Source organism: Dicentrarchus labrax, unplaced genomic scaffold (assembly GCF_905237075.1).
Source record: "Dicentrarchus labrax unplaced genomic scaffold, dlabrax2021, whole genome shotgun sequence".
NCBI classification, from domain to species: Eukaryota; Metazoa; Chordata; class Actinopteri; family Moronidae; genus Dicentrarchus; species Dicentrarchus labrax.
In genome coordinates, this window is record NW_026136702.1 from 26754874 (window position 1) to 26775487 (window position 20614).

A 20614-nucleotide genomic window follows, 5' to 3' on the forward strand; every position below is an offset into this window, starting at 1 on the left:
CTCTTCTGGACTGAGGTTTCTGATGTTGTTCCTGGGATCTGTTGGAGCCACTCCCCCAGTTTGGGGGTCACTGCCCCGAGTGCTCCTACTACCACTGGGATCAATATAGAGCTTTTAAAGTATATCTGATTCAGTTGAGAGCTTTCAGTATAAAAGTCTGTGTTTTAATCAAGAACAGATATTAACCTTTATTTCTGTGGATGAGAACAAGACTAAGCCTGTGAGGTTTCCATATTGTCTCTCTCTGCCATCAGGCTTGAAGTCCCAATCCAAACGAGCTCTATCAACCCCTCCCCGACCTCCTTCAAGGAGGGGTCGCGTGATGAGTGACAAGTTGACTGCTTCGTCTGGTGTAGATCCTTCAGCTAAAACCATCAGTGTGCCTGTCTTCCACCTCTACCACAAGCTGCTTCCAGGTACTTCATATAGAAGTGCAAAGTTAACATGCCAACTCACATCAAGGCGTTTCAGTCCGGCACTCAAACTATGCAGCCAAAAGTTAATGTATTAGTGAAGTACATTTTACCCTGTCCTCCCTACCAGGTCAGCCCCTACCACCCGAGATGACTCTGGCCCAGCTACTGACACTCCTGTACGACCGCAAGCTGCCGCAAGGCTACCAGTCTATTAACCTGACAGTCAAACTTGGCTCAAAGGTCATCTCTGATCCCGGCCTTTCCAAGACAGACTCCTTCAAGAGGCTACGCACTGAGAAAGGTACCAAAAACATATATTTCTACAGTACTTAAATTATGCAGGAGCAAGAATTATCATATATTCAAATATTGTTCCAGTCAGCAAAAAAGGGTTATTATTCTCACCAGTTCAGGATGGTAAAACCGTCACTGATTTTATTGCCTTTTAATGGATAGTGATAGCTGCAGAGTGACAGGAAAGGGGCAAGAGAGAAGGGCTAACATGCAGCAAAGGGCCACCGGTCGGATTCAAACCCTAGGCTGCTGCAGTAGGGTTCGAATCTAAAGCTATAATATCTAAAGCATCTAAAGCTATAATATCTAAAGCATCTAAAGCTATAATATCTAAAGCTATAATATGATGCATATTATAGCTTTTGATTCAATATAAATCTGGCTTATTTTCTGAAGAACAGCAGCCATTTAGACATGAAATAGTAGGGTAAACACAGGTGTTACCTGATGATACTACTAATGATACTAACTAAGGTTCCGTTCCATTTAGTGTAGCAGAGCCTTTTACAGTGAGCAAACAGGTACAACAGCAGAAACCCTGACTGTTTGATCTGAATGGAACCTTAATTAATATCAGCGGTAACACCTGTATTTACCCTACTATTTTGTGTCAAAATGGCTGCTGTGAAAAAGGTTATTTCCTTGTCCTTGTCCTTGCATGTTCTTTAATTCTATACTTTTGAACATTAGTGTAACTTTAACTTATTTTACAGGAGTCTTACTCAAGATTACTCAGCTCAGATCTTTGGCATCATCTAACAAAGGTCTCCCTCTCCATTGATATTTACCAGGAGATTTATTAAAGGTTATCAAATGGATTTATGATCGCTTTCACACCTGCAAAAACGATTTATGGTTGCTTTTTAGTTCAAGTCAGTTACTAAGAAAGTGGTGTAGTGTGCATTCTAAATGGATGTGCTGCATTGAAAATCCAGTCCAGTGGCTGTTACTCTCCTCCTGTGTCCAGATTTAATGGAGTTGTACTTTGGTCAGGGCTTTACCCACATCACCTTGGCTATTTCTTGGCTGCTTCAAAAAAAAGAAAAAGTCTAAAAGCTTGTGGAGCGGTTTTTAGCACAAACTGTCCAATCACGGTCACTCTTCTACTTACCTTTGAAGCCCCCAGGGAATTAAAGCTTTTGTATCCTCAAAAGTTGCTCTTGTACAATATTCATGTGATTTTTAGAGGTTGTTGCAGCATTCATGTATGTTAGGGGTGTGCATCTCTCCAATAAAAGAGGATTCGATGTGTATCTCGATAACGATACATTTTAAAATGGAATGATTCGATTCAGTTCGATTCAGAAGGATTTCGATTCGATGTGGAATGGCTCAATTCGAGAGGGTATGATGCAATGAATTTCTTGTTGAAAGTAGACATTCATTTCATAAAATGAATTCTTTAACAATGAACTGGGTTATTGAGGCCATTATTACCTTTGATCTCGCCGAGTTGTGGGTGAGTTTTGGCTGGAATAAGTCCTGTATTTCTGTCGGTGTCTTTGTGCTAGCTGTGCTAGCCTCCTCCTCGCCTGTTTCCCCATGCCGTCTCACCAAGTGAGTGTGGAGATTTGTCGTACTACCGGAGTGCTTTATCGCAGTTTTACAGTCTTTGCATATAGCGACGCTTTTATCCAGTACTCCATTCTTCAAATAAAATCCGAATTTCTTCCACACTTTAGACTTTAAACTTGCCGGAGCGTTGTGAATCCTGCCCGAGTCAGGCAAACTCACAGCGCTGTCTGACGTAACTGCGACAAGTCTCGCGAGAGTTTTAAGGGAGGGAGTGAGAGACGGTCAGAGAGAGATGCAGTTTTCAGCAGCTGCTGCTGCATCAGCAGCATAAACCGATTTATAACTCTTTAATCGGGCCATCGGCTGGTTCAAGCTACATTAAGACCGATTTATTAGTCCGTGTACCGATGCACTCGCATCTTTTAAATAAAATAGATTTTCCGATTAAAATCGTTTTTTGTTACACCCGTAATGTATGTACAATGGCATATAGAAAGATTTTGTTATACCAGGGATATAGTGCTGCACATTTTGGCTAGGGCTGTTGCGATAATGGCAATAATGAAATACTGTTTTATTGACAAGCCAATCACATTGGATAGCAAGCCTAGCAAGCCACCCTCAAAGCCGCACGTGACATCCTCATCACGCCATATATTTTTTAATTCAGGAACACATACCAGACCGACTGTGCTGTCTGAAATGTAGTGCTGCTCAGAAACCCTCAATTCACAGCCCTGCATTACAATACCACACAGGAGAAAGTCACATAGCCTCAGGCTCACTCCCTCTGGAAAAACGCCTGACTGGAAGCACTGGCAGTCTTTAAGTTGCAAATGCATACCGGTTCGATAATTATGCCAATATTTGCGTCCTGCACCTCGCAAGTGTTTCGGTTTCTTCAGTGACTAAATATGGCCAAATATGTTAAATTACTGCGGACAATTTCCCCTTGGGGATGAATAAAGTATCTAATCTAATCTAAACTTTATTTGTCTGAAAGTGGCCAGTTAACAGGAGTAGTCAGGAGGAGGGAGAGTGCAGGTACAAGCAGCTACTAAGATTAAACATTATCCTGTTGTACCCCTTGCAAAGTAATTAGCAAAACCAACAAAAATTAGGATAATACTGGAACATACACTGTTGTGCCATGCTAAAACACTGCAAGGGAAATTCCTTCACTGTGACAGCCTAACTTTGGCTCAAGGAAGTATGTTTATAGTGTAATTTGCAGTCTTTTACTGTCTTATCCAGTAAGACAGATAATACAATGAACACTGTTGCCTAAGGACATTTAGTCAGGACAAGTTGTTGCTTGGATAACCTGCTGACCTTCCTTTAGCCAGAAGGCAAAGCTGCTGGTCCACAGAGGTGGTGACTGGTTATATTTATCTCCTCTGCAGGCTCGAGGACGCTAGGTCAGATTCATTTTTAACATCAATGTCTTGTTTTGATGATCTCAGCACTTGTGAATCAAATCTGCAGAACTGCTCAGATACCTTTTTGTCCATTGGCCATAGTTTTCATTTTAAAGCTATTGTCTCATTTGTTTGGATGACTGTTATGATTGACATAATAATGATGGCTTTGGGTAATTCAGTATCATCCTATTCTGATTTTTGTTTCCTCCATTTTACCCTCATTGTCTTCAGCATTTTGATTATTATGATTATAGACTTTTTACATTTACACATTTTGACTCATAATAGCAGGAAAGTGTAGGTGAAAGTAATAACATTAACAACCACCTTAACAGTAATGTACAAGAATACAGCATGTATCATCTGATTATTTAACCATTGGACCTTTTTATATTAGAAGAGCGTTTACAGTAGAGTACCACTACATATGTGAAAAAAAAGTTGCATAACAAACCTGAATCTTTGGCCCAACTGTCATCAGTTGAATGACATTGTGGTTAATACATCCACCAGGTTTTGATAAGAAAGAAGAGTATATGGGATAAAATACATGATATCTCTGGCTGTACGGCATCAATTTTGACCCTTTTTGTGTGTAAACTGTCTGTCTGACAGTGTTTTAAGGGTTTAATGCTTAATCCGTTAGTGTTTATCAAGTCAAGCAGCTTGAATTTCAACAACATTGAAACAGAAACTCCATATTATCTCATACAAAAATGCAAAGTGAGTCTAGTGTTGAATGCTCTAAAGTTGTTGGCCTTGCACTTGGTCAGAGTGCTGTCCAAGTTTAACAGAATGCTGTCTCTCTCTTCAGGAATTTAAAGTCTTAAAGGACATTTCAGATATACGCAGGGATGGGTGGTATATACGGGCTAACAGGGCTAAGCCCTCCCTATCTTTTACTGTAGATGAAGATGAGTGCTTGCTATAACAAAGTATACAATGTTGTTGCTGTAACCTGATGTGATGCTACTGTTGCTGCTGTGTGACGTATTGATGAGTGTAATTTTGTTAGCCCACCAACCCAAAATCACCACCAGCTGTCACTTTATATACGTCATTATATAGATATACTATGGGCCTAGTGGACATTTTAATGTGCCCTTTGGTAGGGAGGGGAGTGAAATAAAGGGTTGTGGGATAAACTAATAACAAATAACAAAAGTTACATCTGTGCCTTTTCTCTTTTGACCAGTAAGATTGGTCAAAGCACAGAGCTGTTCAGCTTGATTATTTTTTGTGAGTGTAGAGGAAATAGACACTTGTTAACTTCACCCACAGTGCTAACAGCCCTCCATGAAAGAAGATGACTTGTACATTCAGTTCAGTTCCTTTTTACAGACTGCAGGAAGCAACCAGGCAACCCCATGTTGTTTTTTAACCTTGACATTCCCGAAATGAGCAGTTACAGATTCTCTACTTCCCTTCCTATGAACTTGAATAGCTTGAATACCACGTAACCACTTGATGAGGTCAGTCATTATCTTTCTTTACCCAGTGTGTCCTTCCTTTGCCTGGATCCAGATCTTTGATCCCGCTCCACCAAGTTGACTGATTCTGGTCTGGCATCATGGAAAAGTATCTATCCAATGAGTAATGCGTGGGGGACTAATTATTAGCCAACAGCGTCACAGGCGAGAGTAACCCAAGAAGGAGTAATAACATTTATACGAAGGGCGAGTGCTGTAGACAAGATAGAGGCTAGTATTGTGGTCGGTCGTTCCAGGCATGTCACCGAACATTGTAGTTTGCTTTTTACTCCACTCCAAACCCTGGTAAAATCAGTATGTTGACATGGCTAGACATCATTGTTGACTTAAAATGACCTTTGATTCAAGCAGATACGCTGGTCCCTAGGGATTGGTTGGGGAAAAATGAATTCCCCCTCCACTACGAAAACCTTCGAGTGGAGGCAATGTCAGACTGAAGATGGAAATGGAGTTTAACGAGTTTATCTTTAGAACAGATAAAAGAAGGGAAAAGACATTGACCTCTGATAAAGACATTTGCTCTAAATTCACTGTTAAAGCTTTCAGCATGCAGTAAACTCCATTAACGCCAGTCTCCTGTGTACACACATAGGTACATGTTGGTATGTCTGCCTATCACAAAACCAACAGCTAAAGGCAGCAGTATGAATTAATTATGAATACCTTTTGATGAGAGACTGTCAGAAACCATTATCCCCATTAGTGCCATTCATTGAGTCTCCCCTCTCTTTGTACTTTTAGACATGGCTGGACAAAACTTAATATAAACTAGTTCATTTGAAGCATACTGAGCCCTTAAAGGGACTCCAGCAATTTTACATATCACAGTATGTTTCCATGTGTTGGGGAGTACCAGTGCATGTGTGAAAAATTGTTTGATGAAGCCCTTTTGTGGCTTCAGGGGGAGATATGTGAAGTCTGATAAATGTCCTCAATGTCACTTGAGTCTGCATCAGTTGGGGCTGACAATGTTATATGATCGCAATTTTAAATTGGTTGAGTACTCTTTTCAATTGGCCAAGGGCTGTCACAGGGGTGTCTTTGTGGAGCCTTCTTTTCTTTTATGTCAACAGTTTCTTCTAAAGGGCTTAGCTGTTTAGTAATTTGCCTCCAGGATTTGACTTGCATCTTACTGAGCAAACTCATATGGTAGAAGTGCTGTTTCATTTTTCCTCAGGCAAGCTGCCAAATGACCTTCTAGTCCTTGCCCTCCTTTAGAAAAGGAGCCTTCTCTAATCCTGTTTCGAAAGTTCAGACGTGTTAATCTCTGTTAGAAACCCTTTTACTCACAATCCCAGTGAATTTTTTAGAGAGTGTGTGGAGGACACTGGGCCACATGCAGGAAGCCATATATGAATTAATTTCTGTATGTACTGTATGTTTGTACTCATTGATTTCTGGGATTCACCAAATTCACCATTTTTACAGTTTTAACTGGATTATAGATTATAATATGTTTGAGATAAATTATAATGATTTGGATTATTAAATTTGGAGGTTTAAAAAATACTTTGTTAATTAATTAATGTTGAGGCACATGGCCAATACGAACATGCAAAATGTTCCTTCATTAACTGGTGTGTCTGTAAATGCATCTGTGGTGGGGACTTGAGTCGTTGATGTGCCTGGCAGTGGATCACTGTCTATGTCAGGGGGCTTCAGAAACTGACATTCCGGAAAACCTACATTTATTTAGCAGTACATACATGTCAATACTGCAGAAGTTCTTCTTACATGTCTTTGGTGGCATCATTCCAATTCTTGTGTGCCAGATTAATACCCACAGCACAACATGGTACATTGCCATTACCTATGCTAATAACAAATGATCACCCGCATTCCTCTAGGTTATGATGAAGTGGGATTCATCATTCAGCACACCTGGGTAGGAGCAGATTTTGATGGTTAAGAACGTTTGGTGCATCTGAGTGACTTCTCTTATTTTAGCTTTTAACAGAAAACTGAAGAGAAATCTAATTGAATTGAATACACTGGTCCTGTAAACCGGAATGCCAACACAGCACCAAACACATACTGCCGGAATTGGCCGAACTTACACTTTCCAGTGAAGCCAATAAACATCCAGTAAAGCATATATCACTTAAACAACATGCTTCAGATCAAGCCTCACACCAAATGTAGACCAAAAAAGAAACTAAACCAGTCAGCGAAAAAAGAATGCTGAATTCTAATTTCAGTGATGGCATTCTCCTCACAGTAGCCTTCAGGTTACAAACAAATACAGTGCTAAAAAGTGGCCCAGATGCCAGACAGTGCATGAACATACCACCTTTACAACAACCTAGGTCCTTTCTTTGCACTCCTTGCAGTGGATCACTGTGACATGCTAAACAGCTGTCCCGAGGATGAACCAATGACACCCAGTGAAGAATGTCTGGACACTGCCACTGACGAGTCCCTGCTGGAGACCAACCCCATCCAGTCACCACTGCAGGTCTTTGCAGGCATGGGAGGCCTGGCCCTCATCGCAGAGAGGCTGCCCATGCTGTACCCTGATGTCATTCAGCAGGTGAGAGTAAAAGCCTACCGCAGACACTGGCATATGCATGGTCATTCAAAGTACGGAGGCCAAGTAGGGCTAAAATCTAGGACATGCTAAACGCATGTCAGTGTACAGTCCTATGAATTAAAATTTTCTAGAAACAAAGCACAAAGCGGAGTGTCATTTATTGTGTGTTAAACTGTATGGACCTACAGTAATTACTGTTTTAAATATAATATATAATATAATATAAGTACGCTTTGTTTTAATTCATACACCGTGGAATAGTTTTCTCAATTGTCATGGATGTAGATCTGTTCACAGTTGGAGCTCAGGAGCTTCTTAGATATGAATATTTTGTGGTTTCCTCAGTAATCTCTGATTGCAAACTTTGGGTTTTGGGAGTGTTGGGCGAAGAAAACATGACACTTTAATTTGGGCTCTGGGACATTTTCTTTTTACTATTTTCAGGCATCATTAGACCAATGTTTATCATGAATATAATTGGCAAATATCAATAATGACAGTAATTGCAGGTTCCTGCCCGACTTTCAACATAGGGTCTTTATCATATTACATGGTCGTCATCAGTAGATGCAGCTTTCTTTTTTAAACCAATATGGAGAATAAGTCAAGAAAGTGATATGGATGAAATCAGAACAGCTACTGAGCTGGCATTACAACAAATCTGAACAAATGACTCCATCTGTTAATGACCATGTGAAATGATGGAAAGTTCCAGAAAAGCTAGTAAGTGGACCTTGAGTTGTGATTTATGTTGTCAAGGGAGTCATTCCCAGGTCAAGAATGAGTGTTGGTACTTTACTTTAATATTCTATGCTAGAATGGCTCTAAAGTCTGCTTTCTCTTTGATTAAAATAGGATGAAACTGGGGCTTTTACTTTGATCCAGAATATGAGATATTGGTCAATGTCAGTCCTTGTTCTCAGATGAAGGGGGATAGGGTTTCGTATTTTACATTTGCAGTATGTAGAGAAGCCAGCCGTCTCTCCTTTCCCTCAGGCCTGAATTTGCCACATCATGACGCTGCAGAGTTCCTGTTCTTGTAAATTCACCTGTCAGCACAGTCTCATATTCGCTCATCTCACCTTTGCTTTGTTACCCTCTATTCTCCCGGATGGTCGTTCACAGGTCAGTGCCCCAGTGGTGCCCTCTGCCACACAGGAGAAGCCCAAGGACAGCGACCAGTTTGAGTGGGTAACCATCGAGCAGTCGGGCGAGCTGGTGTACGAGGCTCCAGAGTCCATCGCTGCTGAGCCACCGCCCATCAACAAGCAGCAGTCCCAGTCATCATCGTCGTCATCGTCCTCAGTGCAGACCATGTCACCCATCCCTGCCCACTCGCTGGCGGCTTTCGGCCTGTTCCTCCGCCTGCCAGGCTACGCGGAGGTACTGCTGAAGGAGAGGAAGCACGCCCAGTGTCTACTGCGCCTGGTACTGGGTGTCACAGATGATGGAGAGGGCAGTAAGTCTGAAAGCACTACACAGCTGCCAGTGCTGACGTTCACTGCTGCCATAGTGTATTGCAAAAAATAAACAATTCTGGTTCTTAGTTCTGTCTTGAATATTAATGTTTATGTTTCAACTTTGTAACAGCCCCTCCTTCAGCTCATATTTTTTTATCTTTCTCATAAATCAAAAATAGATCTTATTTGAAGTGACAACTTTTTGTTGAGTTTTTGTTTGTAAAGGTCCAGTGTGTAATATTTAGGAGCGTCTATTGTCAGAAATTGAATAAAATATTCATAGGTACGTTTTCATTAGTGTATAATCACCTGAAAATAGGAATCGATGTGTTTTTGTTACCTTAGAATGAGCCCTTTTTATTTACAGAGGTAGACACCATGTTGAACCACTAGTTTCTACAGTAGCCTAGAAGGGACTAACCAAACACTGACAAGATTTTTGCTTGGAACAGGAGAATGAGGCAAGTGGGCTGTAATCGGCAAATACACTGTTAGACGCCATTAAATCCCACACAATGGTCGTCTTAAAGCTTCATATAGTATTATGGCAACTTTTTATCTAGCTTCTATCGGACATCTGTATTTTTGGATTGTTTTTTTTTTTTTTTAATTCAAAAGCATACAAAAATCTCCCAAATTGTCAGTGTCTCTTGATAGCGCTGCACTAACACTGATCTTGGCAAACCAGTAATTCAATCTAAAACCCTAACCTGACTGAAATGTTCTTAGTCCTCTTATTCAGTTGTTTCTCTGGCGTCCTCTTAGGTCATATCCTGCAGTCTCCATCAGCCAATGTGTTGCCCACTCTGCCGTTCCACGTCCTGCGAGCACTGTTCAGCAGCACTCCTCTTACCACTGATGACGGCGTGCTGCTACGGCGCATGGCTCTGGAGATTGGCGCCATACACCTCATCCTGGCCTGTCTGTCGGCTCTTAGTCACCATGCCCCCCGCAACCCCAACGCCAGCACCAGTGTGTCTGAGGTATGGCCCACAACACACATACACAGTTCATGAAGACTTTCAGTTGACCACAGTTGTTCTCTAAACTAACATAGCATAAACTAACCTAAGATAACATATGCTGACCCAACCTAAGATAACCTAGCTAATATAAGATGACCTAACTTAAGCTGACCGCATCTGACCTAAGCTAAATTAACCTAAGATAACGTAACCTAAGCTAACCTAACCTAAGCTAACATACGTTAACTTAACACAAGATAACATACGCTAATTTAACCCAAGCTAATGTAACATACGCTGATTTAACCTAAGCTAATTTAACATACGCTAACCTAAGCTAATGTAACATAAGCTAACCTAAGCTAACATACGCTCACCCAACCTAAGCTAACCAAAGCTAAAATAAGCTAACCTCACCTAACTTAAGATAACCTCACCCAACATAAGCTTGTCTAACCTAAGCTAAGCTGTCCTTTTGAAGACGTAAAGACCATAGAAATGTCTTCACTGTGTGATTTGGTCCTTAACTCAACCTACAAAGATAAAAGTAGAGAAACAAACACAGAACACTTTTTTTCACACACATGCACACACAAAAGCAAATTGAAAAGCTTCAGAACATTTTCTGCAACATATTTAGCCTAGTATATGACTAATGTTTAATCCTGTTTAATCCCTACCAATTCGCAGTAACCTCTGCTGGGTGCCCAAACCAATGGGTGACGTCGTGATAGGTTCACACTTGGTTTAAACCTTTAGTTAGAGGCTGAATAGAAACAGAATTTTTTCAGGTTCTTACGAAATCCTTAATCATGTCGGTGCCTTGAACTTTTACTCAGCCTAAGAGTCGATCAAGAAAAAGAAGACAAAATGCTGATCGACTCTTGTCAGATATTCAGGCTTCTTTTTCAGGCTGCACTAGACTGATTATTTGTTGTTCACATGTAATGGAAACAAGGGAAAATTAGCATTGCCATTATAAATGGCTCTCTGCCTTCCTGGCCTTTACTCAAGGTCTCTTTTGCATATCTCCCAGTGAGCCTCTAACAAATTGCTTAGGTGTTCAGCCTGAATGATAAGAGCCAAGTGGAGTTTTGGAGAGAAATAGGCGAAAGCCAGAGACATGTCCTTTGTATTAATGGCCCCCTTAGGGTGAGAAGCAAGGGAATAGAGATTGACTCTTAAACTCCCCTTCACTGTCCTGCGTATTAAAATTTCTATTGAGCCATCTGCAGGGACTCAACAGCACCTTGCTTAAGAAAATGTATATTGAACTCTGAAAGAAAGCGTAGGTGACTGGTAAGACTGGAGTTATGATTCCTGTTTTACTATAGATATTAAAGAAGCCAAAAAAAGTTTAAAACATGAGGTGAAATCAAACTGACTTTGTGACAAACATTGCAGATGTAATTTTACTGTAAATGTATGATAATGGTACATCAATATCAATGAAAACAGAGGTCTGGCATTATCAAAAGCCGACGATAACCTGCAGAAAGCCTGTTTTGTAATGAAATGGATGGCATACAGCATGGCATTGACGGTGTAGAAATGGACATTGACTGTACATATTATTTACTGATTGCATAAATATCAGGGTGCCATTGGCATTTGAAGTCATCATTTCAACATTAATAAGAATATCCATCTAGCCTAGAGCTCTTCTCTAGTTCTCTGCCCAAACTAGTACCAGACACGACCCATCGGGTTTGGGCCCAAAACTGCTTCCTGAACCCAGCCCAAACCATCGAAGCATCTATGTACTGCAATGGGAGCACAGACATGAGATAAAACATAGACGCATACGGTTTTGTCGTGCTCAGTAGGGGGCAGGATTTGGGTATTAGCAAAAATATTTATAATTATCAAAAATAATTATTAAAAATGTAATAATTAAAATTAATTATTAGGGTAATTGAGTGATTAATATTTTGATTATTAATTACTGAATTTTCCTCGCGGCACCACCCTGTTACCAGGGACTTATATCAGATCTGCAGTTTACAGTCTCAAAATTATATGTAGGTTACTTTAACTTTAATATCTAAATATTTAAATCAAAGGGGAAACCATACTTACGAAGGCGTGAATGCAAGCACTGACCCCGCCAACCAGCAGGTTGTACAATGACACTTCACACAATGACCACAGAAACCGACTATTTAAAATATAATTCTGTTTATTTAACAATGAATCATCAATTTAACTGTTATCATATAATTATAATCGGGATACAACAATAACCCCTGCTCAAGAAACCAAAGATTGGCGAATAGGAATGCTTGGATATAGGGTGTGGATGTAGGTGTACGTGTGAGGGAGAGAGAGAGAGAGAGGGAGAAAAGGACAAGAGAGAGTGAGAATAACGTGTGCGCACCGAAGCCGAGGTTCTGACCTGCACCCGAGTGTGTATATATATATATAACTATAAGGACTCGGCGGTCCGTTACACAGTTATACAGTAATGTGAGGATACAGGTACAATTTATAACGGTAATGATTACACAAATAATACTAATAATTAGGGCTGGGCGTTAAATCGATTTTAGCGATTTATTAAAATTTGTAGTTAAACACCATTTATTTCTAGTTAAAATCGGTTTTCTCTTGAACTTCCACAACACCGGCGCTCCCTTTCGGCTCCTGTAGGTCAGAGTGCGCTGACCCCTCCCCCCGCCTCTCCACAGATACACACAACACGGCAGCAAGCCAGGATGAGCTCGTCCCCAAAAAAGGCACAGTGTCGTCGGTTGTTTGGAACTGGTTTGGTTTTGTGGCGTCCGACAGCGAACACCCCCGACCCACTGCAAAGTTTGTTTGAAAGCTGTTGCAACCAAAGGTAGCAGTATGACCAATTTATTCCAGCACCTCAAGCAGAGGCATGCAGCCGAGTGGGAGAAATGTTGCTCTCTGCAAGATACACAGGACCACAGCCCACAAACACCAACTAAAAAACAGTCTCCAAAAAAATCTATTAAAATCGTAAATTGGATTTGGTGTGAGATTTTATTTTTAAGCTATATCGCCCAGCCCTACTAATAATAGTAATAATAACACAACTAAACTGTCTCTGCCCAGACGTTTGAATTAAATGCCCTTAAATTGCGTTGAATGGATGCTGATTCAGCTTGGTCCTCGAGCTAACGGCGGCTGGTCCCTCGTCTGGCAGCGTACAAGATCAGCAAAGTCGACTTATGTGAAGAAAGCAGCGATCGGTGTTTCTCCTGACGGAAAAACTTTGTCCTTCTGCAGGTAGTTAAAGAGAGAACAGCGGCTGCGTGCTGTCTGCGGGATCCCGGATTAATTGATGATTGTTAAAAAAGGAGGGAAAAGGTGTAATAGTCTGGCTCGTCCAGCGAGTTTGAAGACGGATGGCACACGTTTAGAAAAATAAAAAGGGGTTTTAAAAAGATAAAGAGAATGCTCTCTAGTGCTATAAGAGTCGTACCTTAACGGACGGTGATCTCAGCGAGAAGCAGGGAGTACAGAGTCTCTTGGGCTTTCATACCTGGGATGACAGTTCTGGGGTCAGCGCGAATCTGACCAATGACAGGCCAGTGTTTGGGCGTTTATGGCTCTTAGACCACACCTAGACCCCCCCACTGAGGGGTCTGAGATTTCGCGGGTCCCACATTTTATGACTTTCAGTCACCCCCAAACAGGCTTTATGGCTCCAACAAGGCCCCTGAAAAATTGTTCAACCACATTGCCGGACCCAACAGTTTTAAATATGAGAGAACTTTTGACATTGCTGGATTTCATCCATGTTACATTACACACCACTTAAATCGAGGTTTGTACTCCATATGACCATCAAAACAATTCCAAACACATTGGAGGACAGAGCAGGCCTTTATTTTGAAGGACAATATTGATATTTTTTTTAGACTGAACCTGCCGATGACTGTTATTTAAGAACTGAGAACATATCCCTCTCTTTTCCACTATAGCTGGGCTATTCAATTGGTGGCCCCAGGGCCGGGTCCGGCTCCCCTGAGGGATTTTGTCCCGGCCCTTGGAGTGAAGTGTAGTTATTACATATGGGTAGTCTCGTACAGCGCATGACTATGGTTAATTGTACATTCTTTCGTGCAGTAGGAGGCGGTATGCACCCCTTTAAGCCATGGTGGCAAAACAGGTAGAATATCTACCTGTTTCAGCCGGACATATATTTTGGGGGACCACACATGACCAATCGAAATCGCCCATTCATGCTCTAGTGCCGCGTTCTGACCGCTCTGACTTTCTTTCAAGCCAAGCACGAAGTTTGACTATCAAGAAAAAATGTCTCTCTCTACCTTAGAAAAAAGAAAAGTTGACTCAGAGAACAGGCAGTTCAACAATGAATGGACAGAGAAATACGCGTTTATTGCCGTTGATTAATCATAACGAGTGCCTCGCCGTGTGCAAGGAGTATAATTTGAGAACATTTCAGGACAACGCATGCTAACTTTGATGCTACTTTCCCACCGGGCTCTGCTGCTCGGAGGCAGAAGATAACAGGGCTTACATCTTGTTATGAGCAAAGACTTCGCATTTTGTTTCGGGCCTGTTCGGACCAAAAATGAGCAACTGCATCGTTACGAGTGGCATGGATATTGGGTAAAAAGAAAAAGCTGTTTACAGACTCAGACAGTCAAGGAGTGTATGCTGGCATCCATTGAGGAGGTGGTAACAGATGAGAAAACCCGAAAAAACATTATCGATTCGATCAAGCAAATTCCAATTTCTGACACGGCAAATATGAGGAGAGTCGAGTCCCTTGCATCGGAGGTTTTCGAGGCGCTTTTGGACAAGCTGAGGAAGGCCGAGGTGATGTCTTTGGCCGTGGATGAGTCGACTGATAACAGTGATGTTGCACAGCTGTGCCTCTATGTGCGATCTTTTGATGGGGAATGTTTTCGTGAGGATCTGCTGGGACTAATTCCCATGGAGGGGCACACTACCGGTGAGATTCCAAAATCGCTACATTGCCTCATCCACCAAAGCCTCCTGTGTGCCAAGCTCAGTGGTGAGTTAAGAGACCATGGACTCTGTCATGGCAATTATAAACTTCATCCGTTGTACCTCCAGTTTACAGCACCGCTTTTTCTGTAAGCTGTTGACCGATTTGTCTGCTGAATATAAAGATTTGCTCATTCACAATGACATTAGATGGCTTAGAAAACGCTTTGAAACGCTTTTGTGAACTAAGAGAGGAGATTCTGGTGTTTCTCCGGTCTTCAAAATTGAAAAAAGCTGGCAAGTTTCTGTCTCTGATGGAAAATGATTAGTTTAATGCCGCTGTTTGCTTTTTGAGCGACGTTTTCCATCATCATCAACCAACTCAACATGGAGTTGCAGGACAGAGATAAAACAGTCGCATTACTTGTGGAGAAACTTGTGGAGAAACTTCATGCTTCATGCATTGTAACACTGAAATGTATCTCTTCATTGTCAATTGAGGATAACGAGCTGTAAAGTTGTGTTGGTACAGTTATGTGCAATTAAGTGGATGGTTTCTGTTGGTTAATTGCATTTCTCTAATTGTCTGTGTCTCTGATTTTTCAACATTGTATTGCCATTTGAATGTAACAATGCCTTGGGCCTATGTGTCTTAGTGCATCACAATGTGCATATGTTGTTCTGCATTTTCAAAATAGAATATATTGATTCCTTCAGTATGTTGTTGTAATTTATTTATTTGTTACCATAATTACTCCGGCCCCTTATTTTGCCTCAGTTTCATGAACTGGCCCCAATTCCAAATTAATTGAATAGCCCTGCACTATAGAATTGGCAGTGTTGAATTTCACTGATCAAAATGCAACCTTTGCAAATTACATAACTGCCATTTTAATAAACTAGCAACCACTTTCTTTAGAAAGAGATAGAAGGGAAGTACAAAAAAATCATAAGACAATGTGGTCGAATTAAGACATTGTGAGAATGTGTATATGCACATTTACATTCACATCCCCAACCCAAATCCGTACTTCCTAGCCTGTACATTATCTCATGTCTGTTGACAGCCGCAGATATCCAGTTGTCATGGTGGGGGCACCAGTGAGGAGCAGCAGCTGTATTGGGCTAAAGGAACTGGTTTTGGTACTGGATCCACAGCATCAGGCTGGGATGTGGAGCAGGCCCTCACAAAACAACGGTTAGAAGAGGAACACGTCACCTGTCTTCTGCAGGTAAGTCTACCCATCAATGTCATTTTTAAACTGATATTTTAGAAATACAGTGATTTCCTACCCCTTTTGCGTTTACCAAGAACTGTCAGACACATAGACGCATTGTGTTATATTAAAAAGACTAATGTTAGCTTCTCTGTATTTCCCTATTTATCTTACTCAGCAGCTTTTAGCATGTTGCAGGTAATAGGCAGCTTGAGAAGATGCTCTGCTTTTGCTGCATTTCCAAAGAGTTTAACAAAACCCTTGATATGGGCACAGGGACTGTTATGACGTGTTGGAGGTTTGAGGTTCACCCAAACTGCTATATGTGCCTTTGATTACACATTTCTAACCATTTAAAAAAGATCAAGATTTTCCTTTCTTTCTATGAAGAGTTGATTTTCCTGAATAAAAGTAGCTAAAATGTCTTAATTAAGATAAAGGTCAAGCTTTTTTGAAAAGGCAGTTACTAGTTGGTTCATAGCAGAGTGTACCATGGTGACAAAGCATGGTCAAGGACAGAGATTGGCCCTTTTTGGCCCTGCTCCAGAGCCAGTCATGTAAAGTCTGTACTTATACGGTAACTGTAAAACTTCCTTAAATTGACACACAAGTTTAACATTGTTTTGTTCACTAGGTCTTGGCAAGCTACATTAACCCAGCAGGCTCCAGCAGTTGCCACAGTGCCGATGCCTCTTCATCAGACAGCAGAGCCAACAACAGCTTAGCGCTGCCAGCAGTGCTGCAGGAGCTGTTGAGCCAGTCCTGCCTCGTCCCTGCCATGTCCTCCTACCTACGCAATGACTCAGGTAGGCTCCCTGTTTTTAAAATGAAGGCTTTGGCACAAAAAGTAAAAGGGGTAGCATGATTGCATTGGATGCCACTGGTTGGCTTAAGAGAAATGCTTCAGAACTCCATGTATTTCAATAGAATAGAATGGTCACAGAGCATGAAGGGAAAAAAGTTGTTAAACTGCAATGGACAACCAATAAGTGAGCAGGTGTCCATGAAAACAACATTGCATTTCTGCCATTTTTTCATTCCTCTATTGCAATGTGCCTATAGTGGCTTCAGTACAGCTTGTGGGGCTTAATCAGCACAAAACAGGAATAGACACTCCAGTGACAAATATAAAACGGGTCACGAAAACCAAGAGATGGCGAAGTGAAGAATACTGACACGGGCCATTCTTGACCATGGAAACAGCAGTTGACAAAGAAATCTCCCTTCAAGTTCCACTAACTTGCTTGTTCAGGAGCTTTTATCACACAGCCTTCACCAGCTGAACAACAATGTCTATTTAAGCCAGATGAGAAGAATAAGATAAATGGCTTACAATATAAAGTCGTTTTCAGGGCAGTTACTGTGTGTCAATTGGGGATGGGAATTGATAAGATTTTATTGATACCGATACCATTGTTGATTCTGCTTATCAGTCCCATTCTTTATCAATTCCCTTAAAGCAACTGTTTTTATATCTCAGAGGCTGAACACATGTAGAAACAGCACGTTATCTTATGAAAGAGATGGTGCTGGATACGTAGTACTTAAGTACTAAATTTCACAGTCTAGACTTGAGGAATCATATACAGAATAGTAGTGAGTACTGACAATGTTGACATCCTTAAAAGACTGCAGTATTAGTGACAGAATAAGCCAGAATATTGCACATTAATCTCAATATTCCACATTAACCAGAGAACTTTACAAGCACCAGTTTAATGAATTGTCTGACACTCTGAGGAAGGAGTAGAAGAGTTTGATGGACCACCATGGTCATCTCAGCGGAATGAGTCTTTTACTGAAAGTACTTCTGTGTTTGACCAGTTCATTCTGGAGTGGGTGGGAGACATTGTCCATTTGTTCAAAAGTGTCAAATCAAATCATTTGACCCACTCATATTTGTCTTTTACTGAGATTGTCCTATTGTCTGTGGATTTCTGATGATGATGTGAAGCCCTGGCAGCTGGTGCCCTTTTGATGCTGAGATAGTTGGTTTTGAGGACTCTGGTCTTTGATCTCAGTGATAACTGCAGGCTAGAGTTACTGCAGTGTAGCCTCTATCCTATTCTGAAATATAGGGGTGTGCATGCATGATGTTGGATTTGTACTAGTGTCTCAGACTGAAGCTGAGGTTCTGTGTGTTTTACTGTTCAATAACACTGGAGTCCCAGTAGGATTGATCTAATCCAGTCTCCATTCGAGTTCAGGCTTCTGACACCATCCTCTCATAATTTTGTTTTCAAGTCTGTGTGTCTTTGGTGCAGTATAATATGGTATAATGCTGTTTAACACTGTGGTGTACGTGTTTCAGTGCAGCTCTAACCAGCTTTATTTTGCACATGCTCAGGTAATCCCTTGTTCCCTCAGTCCACCTTTTCAGTCAGATCTCTGGTCAATCAATGAGCTTCCATCAGAGCTCTCAGTACACTTTGGACTTCAGCACTTTTCAGGTCAGGTCAGTCCATTGCTTATATCCTGCTTCAGTTCCTCTGGGACTTCCTGGTTATTAGTGCTGGGCTGACTCTTTGTAGTGTAGCTGCAGCCAAGCTTCAAACTACATACTTCACTTGTGCTGCACTTGATGACATTTTTTACACTTAAGCCACAGTCATTACCCAGAGTACACAGCAGTTTCAGTTTTGTTTGATCAGGCCCATTTTGAGTTTGGATAGAACATGAGATTACAATTTTAGCATCAGTGTTTGTACCCTCCCATTACCATTGTGTTCTGTTGCTTATCAGCCCAGAGCCTGTTACAGCTGAGTGTGTGCCACCTCTTCGTGCCTAATGCTGCTGGGGTGTTTCAGTTTGCAGGAGTATCTCTCTCTGTGCATGCTGGTGTGTACTAATGTGCCCCTGGTCTCATAATTAAATAACAGCAGATAAAAGCATTTTGAGTGTTGTAATTGCTCCTCATTATCCGGTAAATGTCACTGACACGTGTTTGTGTGTCTGTCTGTCTCTGTCTGTCTCTGTCTGTGTGTGTGTGTGTGTGTGTGTGTGTGTGTGTGTGTGTGTGTGTGTGTGTGTGTGTGTGTGTGTGTGTGTGTGTGTGTGTGTGTGTGTGTGTGTAATATGTAGTTTATAGTCCCTTGTTTGATTACGTTTTGCCACATGCTCTGCTGAAGCATAACTTTAATGAGAACACATTGTCCTTTTAAAATCTATGAATTTACCACTCAATTGAATAACAAATTACGTTAAACTGTGCTAACAAGGCATTGCGCATAGTTAATTGAAGTCATGGTGCATCCAGTCAAATGAAAGCTGGGTGCCTTTGTTGCCCAGGAGCTCTGAGCTGTCAGTAAATGTCCCCCCCCCTTCTCCTAAGCCAGAAGAGCTGATTGTGGGTAAATAGATTCAATATCAATTACATTTTCAGTTCAGTTTTATTTGTATAGCACCAATTCATAACCGAAGTTTCGGAGTCTCAGGACACTTTTCAAATAAAGCAGGTCTAGACCGAACTCCTTATAAAAGTATTTACAGAGACCCAACAGTACCCATGTTGTCTACGCTCTGTTTACTCTACAACGCGACAAAAGAAGAATAGCATCAAGGAGGGACTGTGAAGCTCGTGCTTATTCAAGTTTGTATACACAATCATCTGCATTTGTTGCAGTAGAATGTCTGGTCAGAAAAAGATTGACAGTCGATGATGACATGTTGTGCCCTTTGCTTTGAAACACCTATCCACACTTTTGGTTTGTTGTTTCTTACATTGGTTTTATATACAAAATCCACTTGCCACTAGATCTGGCACTAGAGCAACAGCATTTTAGACCAAAACAATAAGATAGATACAACATAAAACTCATCAAAACCATCTGTGTTAGTCTTCTCATAATCTTTCCAACAATCACCAACTCTGGTTTGGTCAAAAATAAAGTTAGATGTAAAAATAATTGTGAAAAGGGGTGCGAAGGCCGCAACAGCGGCCTTGGAGACTTCAACGACAATATCTTAATATTATGCTCTGACATTACTGTTTGTGGATTTGTGTGGCAATCCAACTCTGAATATAAGGAACCATATAACTATGGAACATCAATGACAATGTGACTTCCAAGGAAAGGTAAAGGGTAAAGTGCTCACTCTGTACCTCGTCTGAACTCTGTCAGCCTCTCGTGCATGCTGAGCTGCGTTGTCTGAAGTGTCGGTGCATTTCCATGGTAACAGTGCATTTAGTTGCTCCTCCGTGGCTGTCACATCACTCACCTTCGTTGTCACCGTCACCTTGACTCCACGTTGATTCAGGTCCCTGCTTCGTCCGCCGTCCCGTAGATCCGCAGTCCGGAGTCCCAATACACTTGCATCTTCGTGTAGGGCGTCTGTTAACGTCCGGATCTCCTTCAGTGCTGC

At 41.3% G+C, this 20614-nt stretch overlaps 1 protein-coding gene across 5 annotated transcripts in view; it reads left to right on the top strand.

Moving 5' to 3' along the window:
* The window catches only part of birc6 (baculoviral IAP repeat containing 6), a 134951-nt gene that overhangs the window by 66227 nt on the left and 48110 nt on the right, over positions 1 to 20614 (top strand). For all 5 annotated transcript variants that reach the window (XM_051422552.1, XM_051422585.1, XM_051422560.1 and 2 more), the window contains exons 58-64: positions 255 to 416; positions 544 to 717; positions 7467 to 7666; positions 8792 to 9125; positions 9892 to 10109; positions 16103 to 16267; positions 16887 to 17058. In XM_051422552.1, the coding sequence (XP_051278512.1) occupies positions 255 to 416; positions 544 to 717; positions 7467 to 7666; positions 8792 to 9125; positions 9892 to 10109; positions 16103 to 16267; positions 16887 to 17058 (1425 nt within the window). The remainder of the gene's footprint in view (positions 1 to 254; positions 417 to 543; positions 718 to 7466; positions 7667 to 8791; positions 9126 to 9891; positions 10110 to 16102; positions 16268 to 16886; positions 17059 to 20614) is intronic.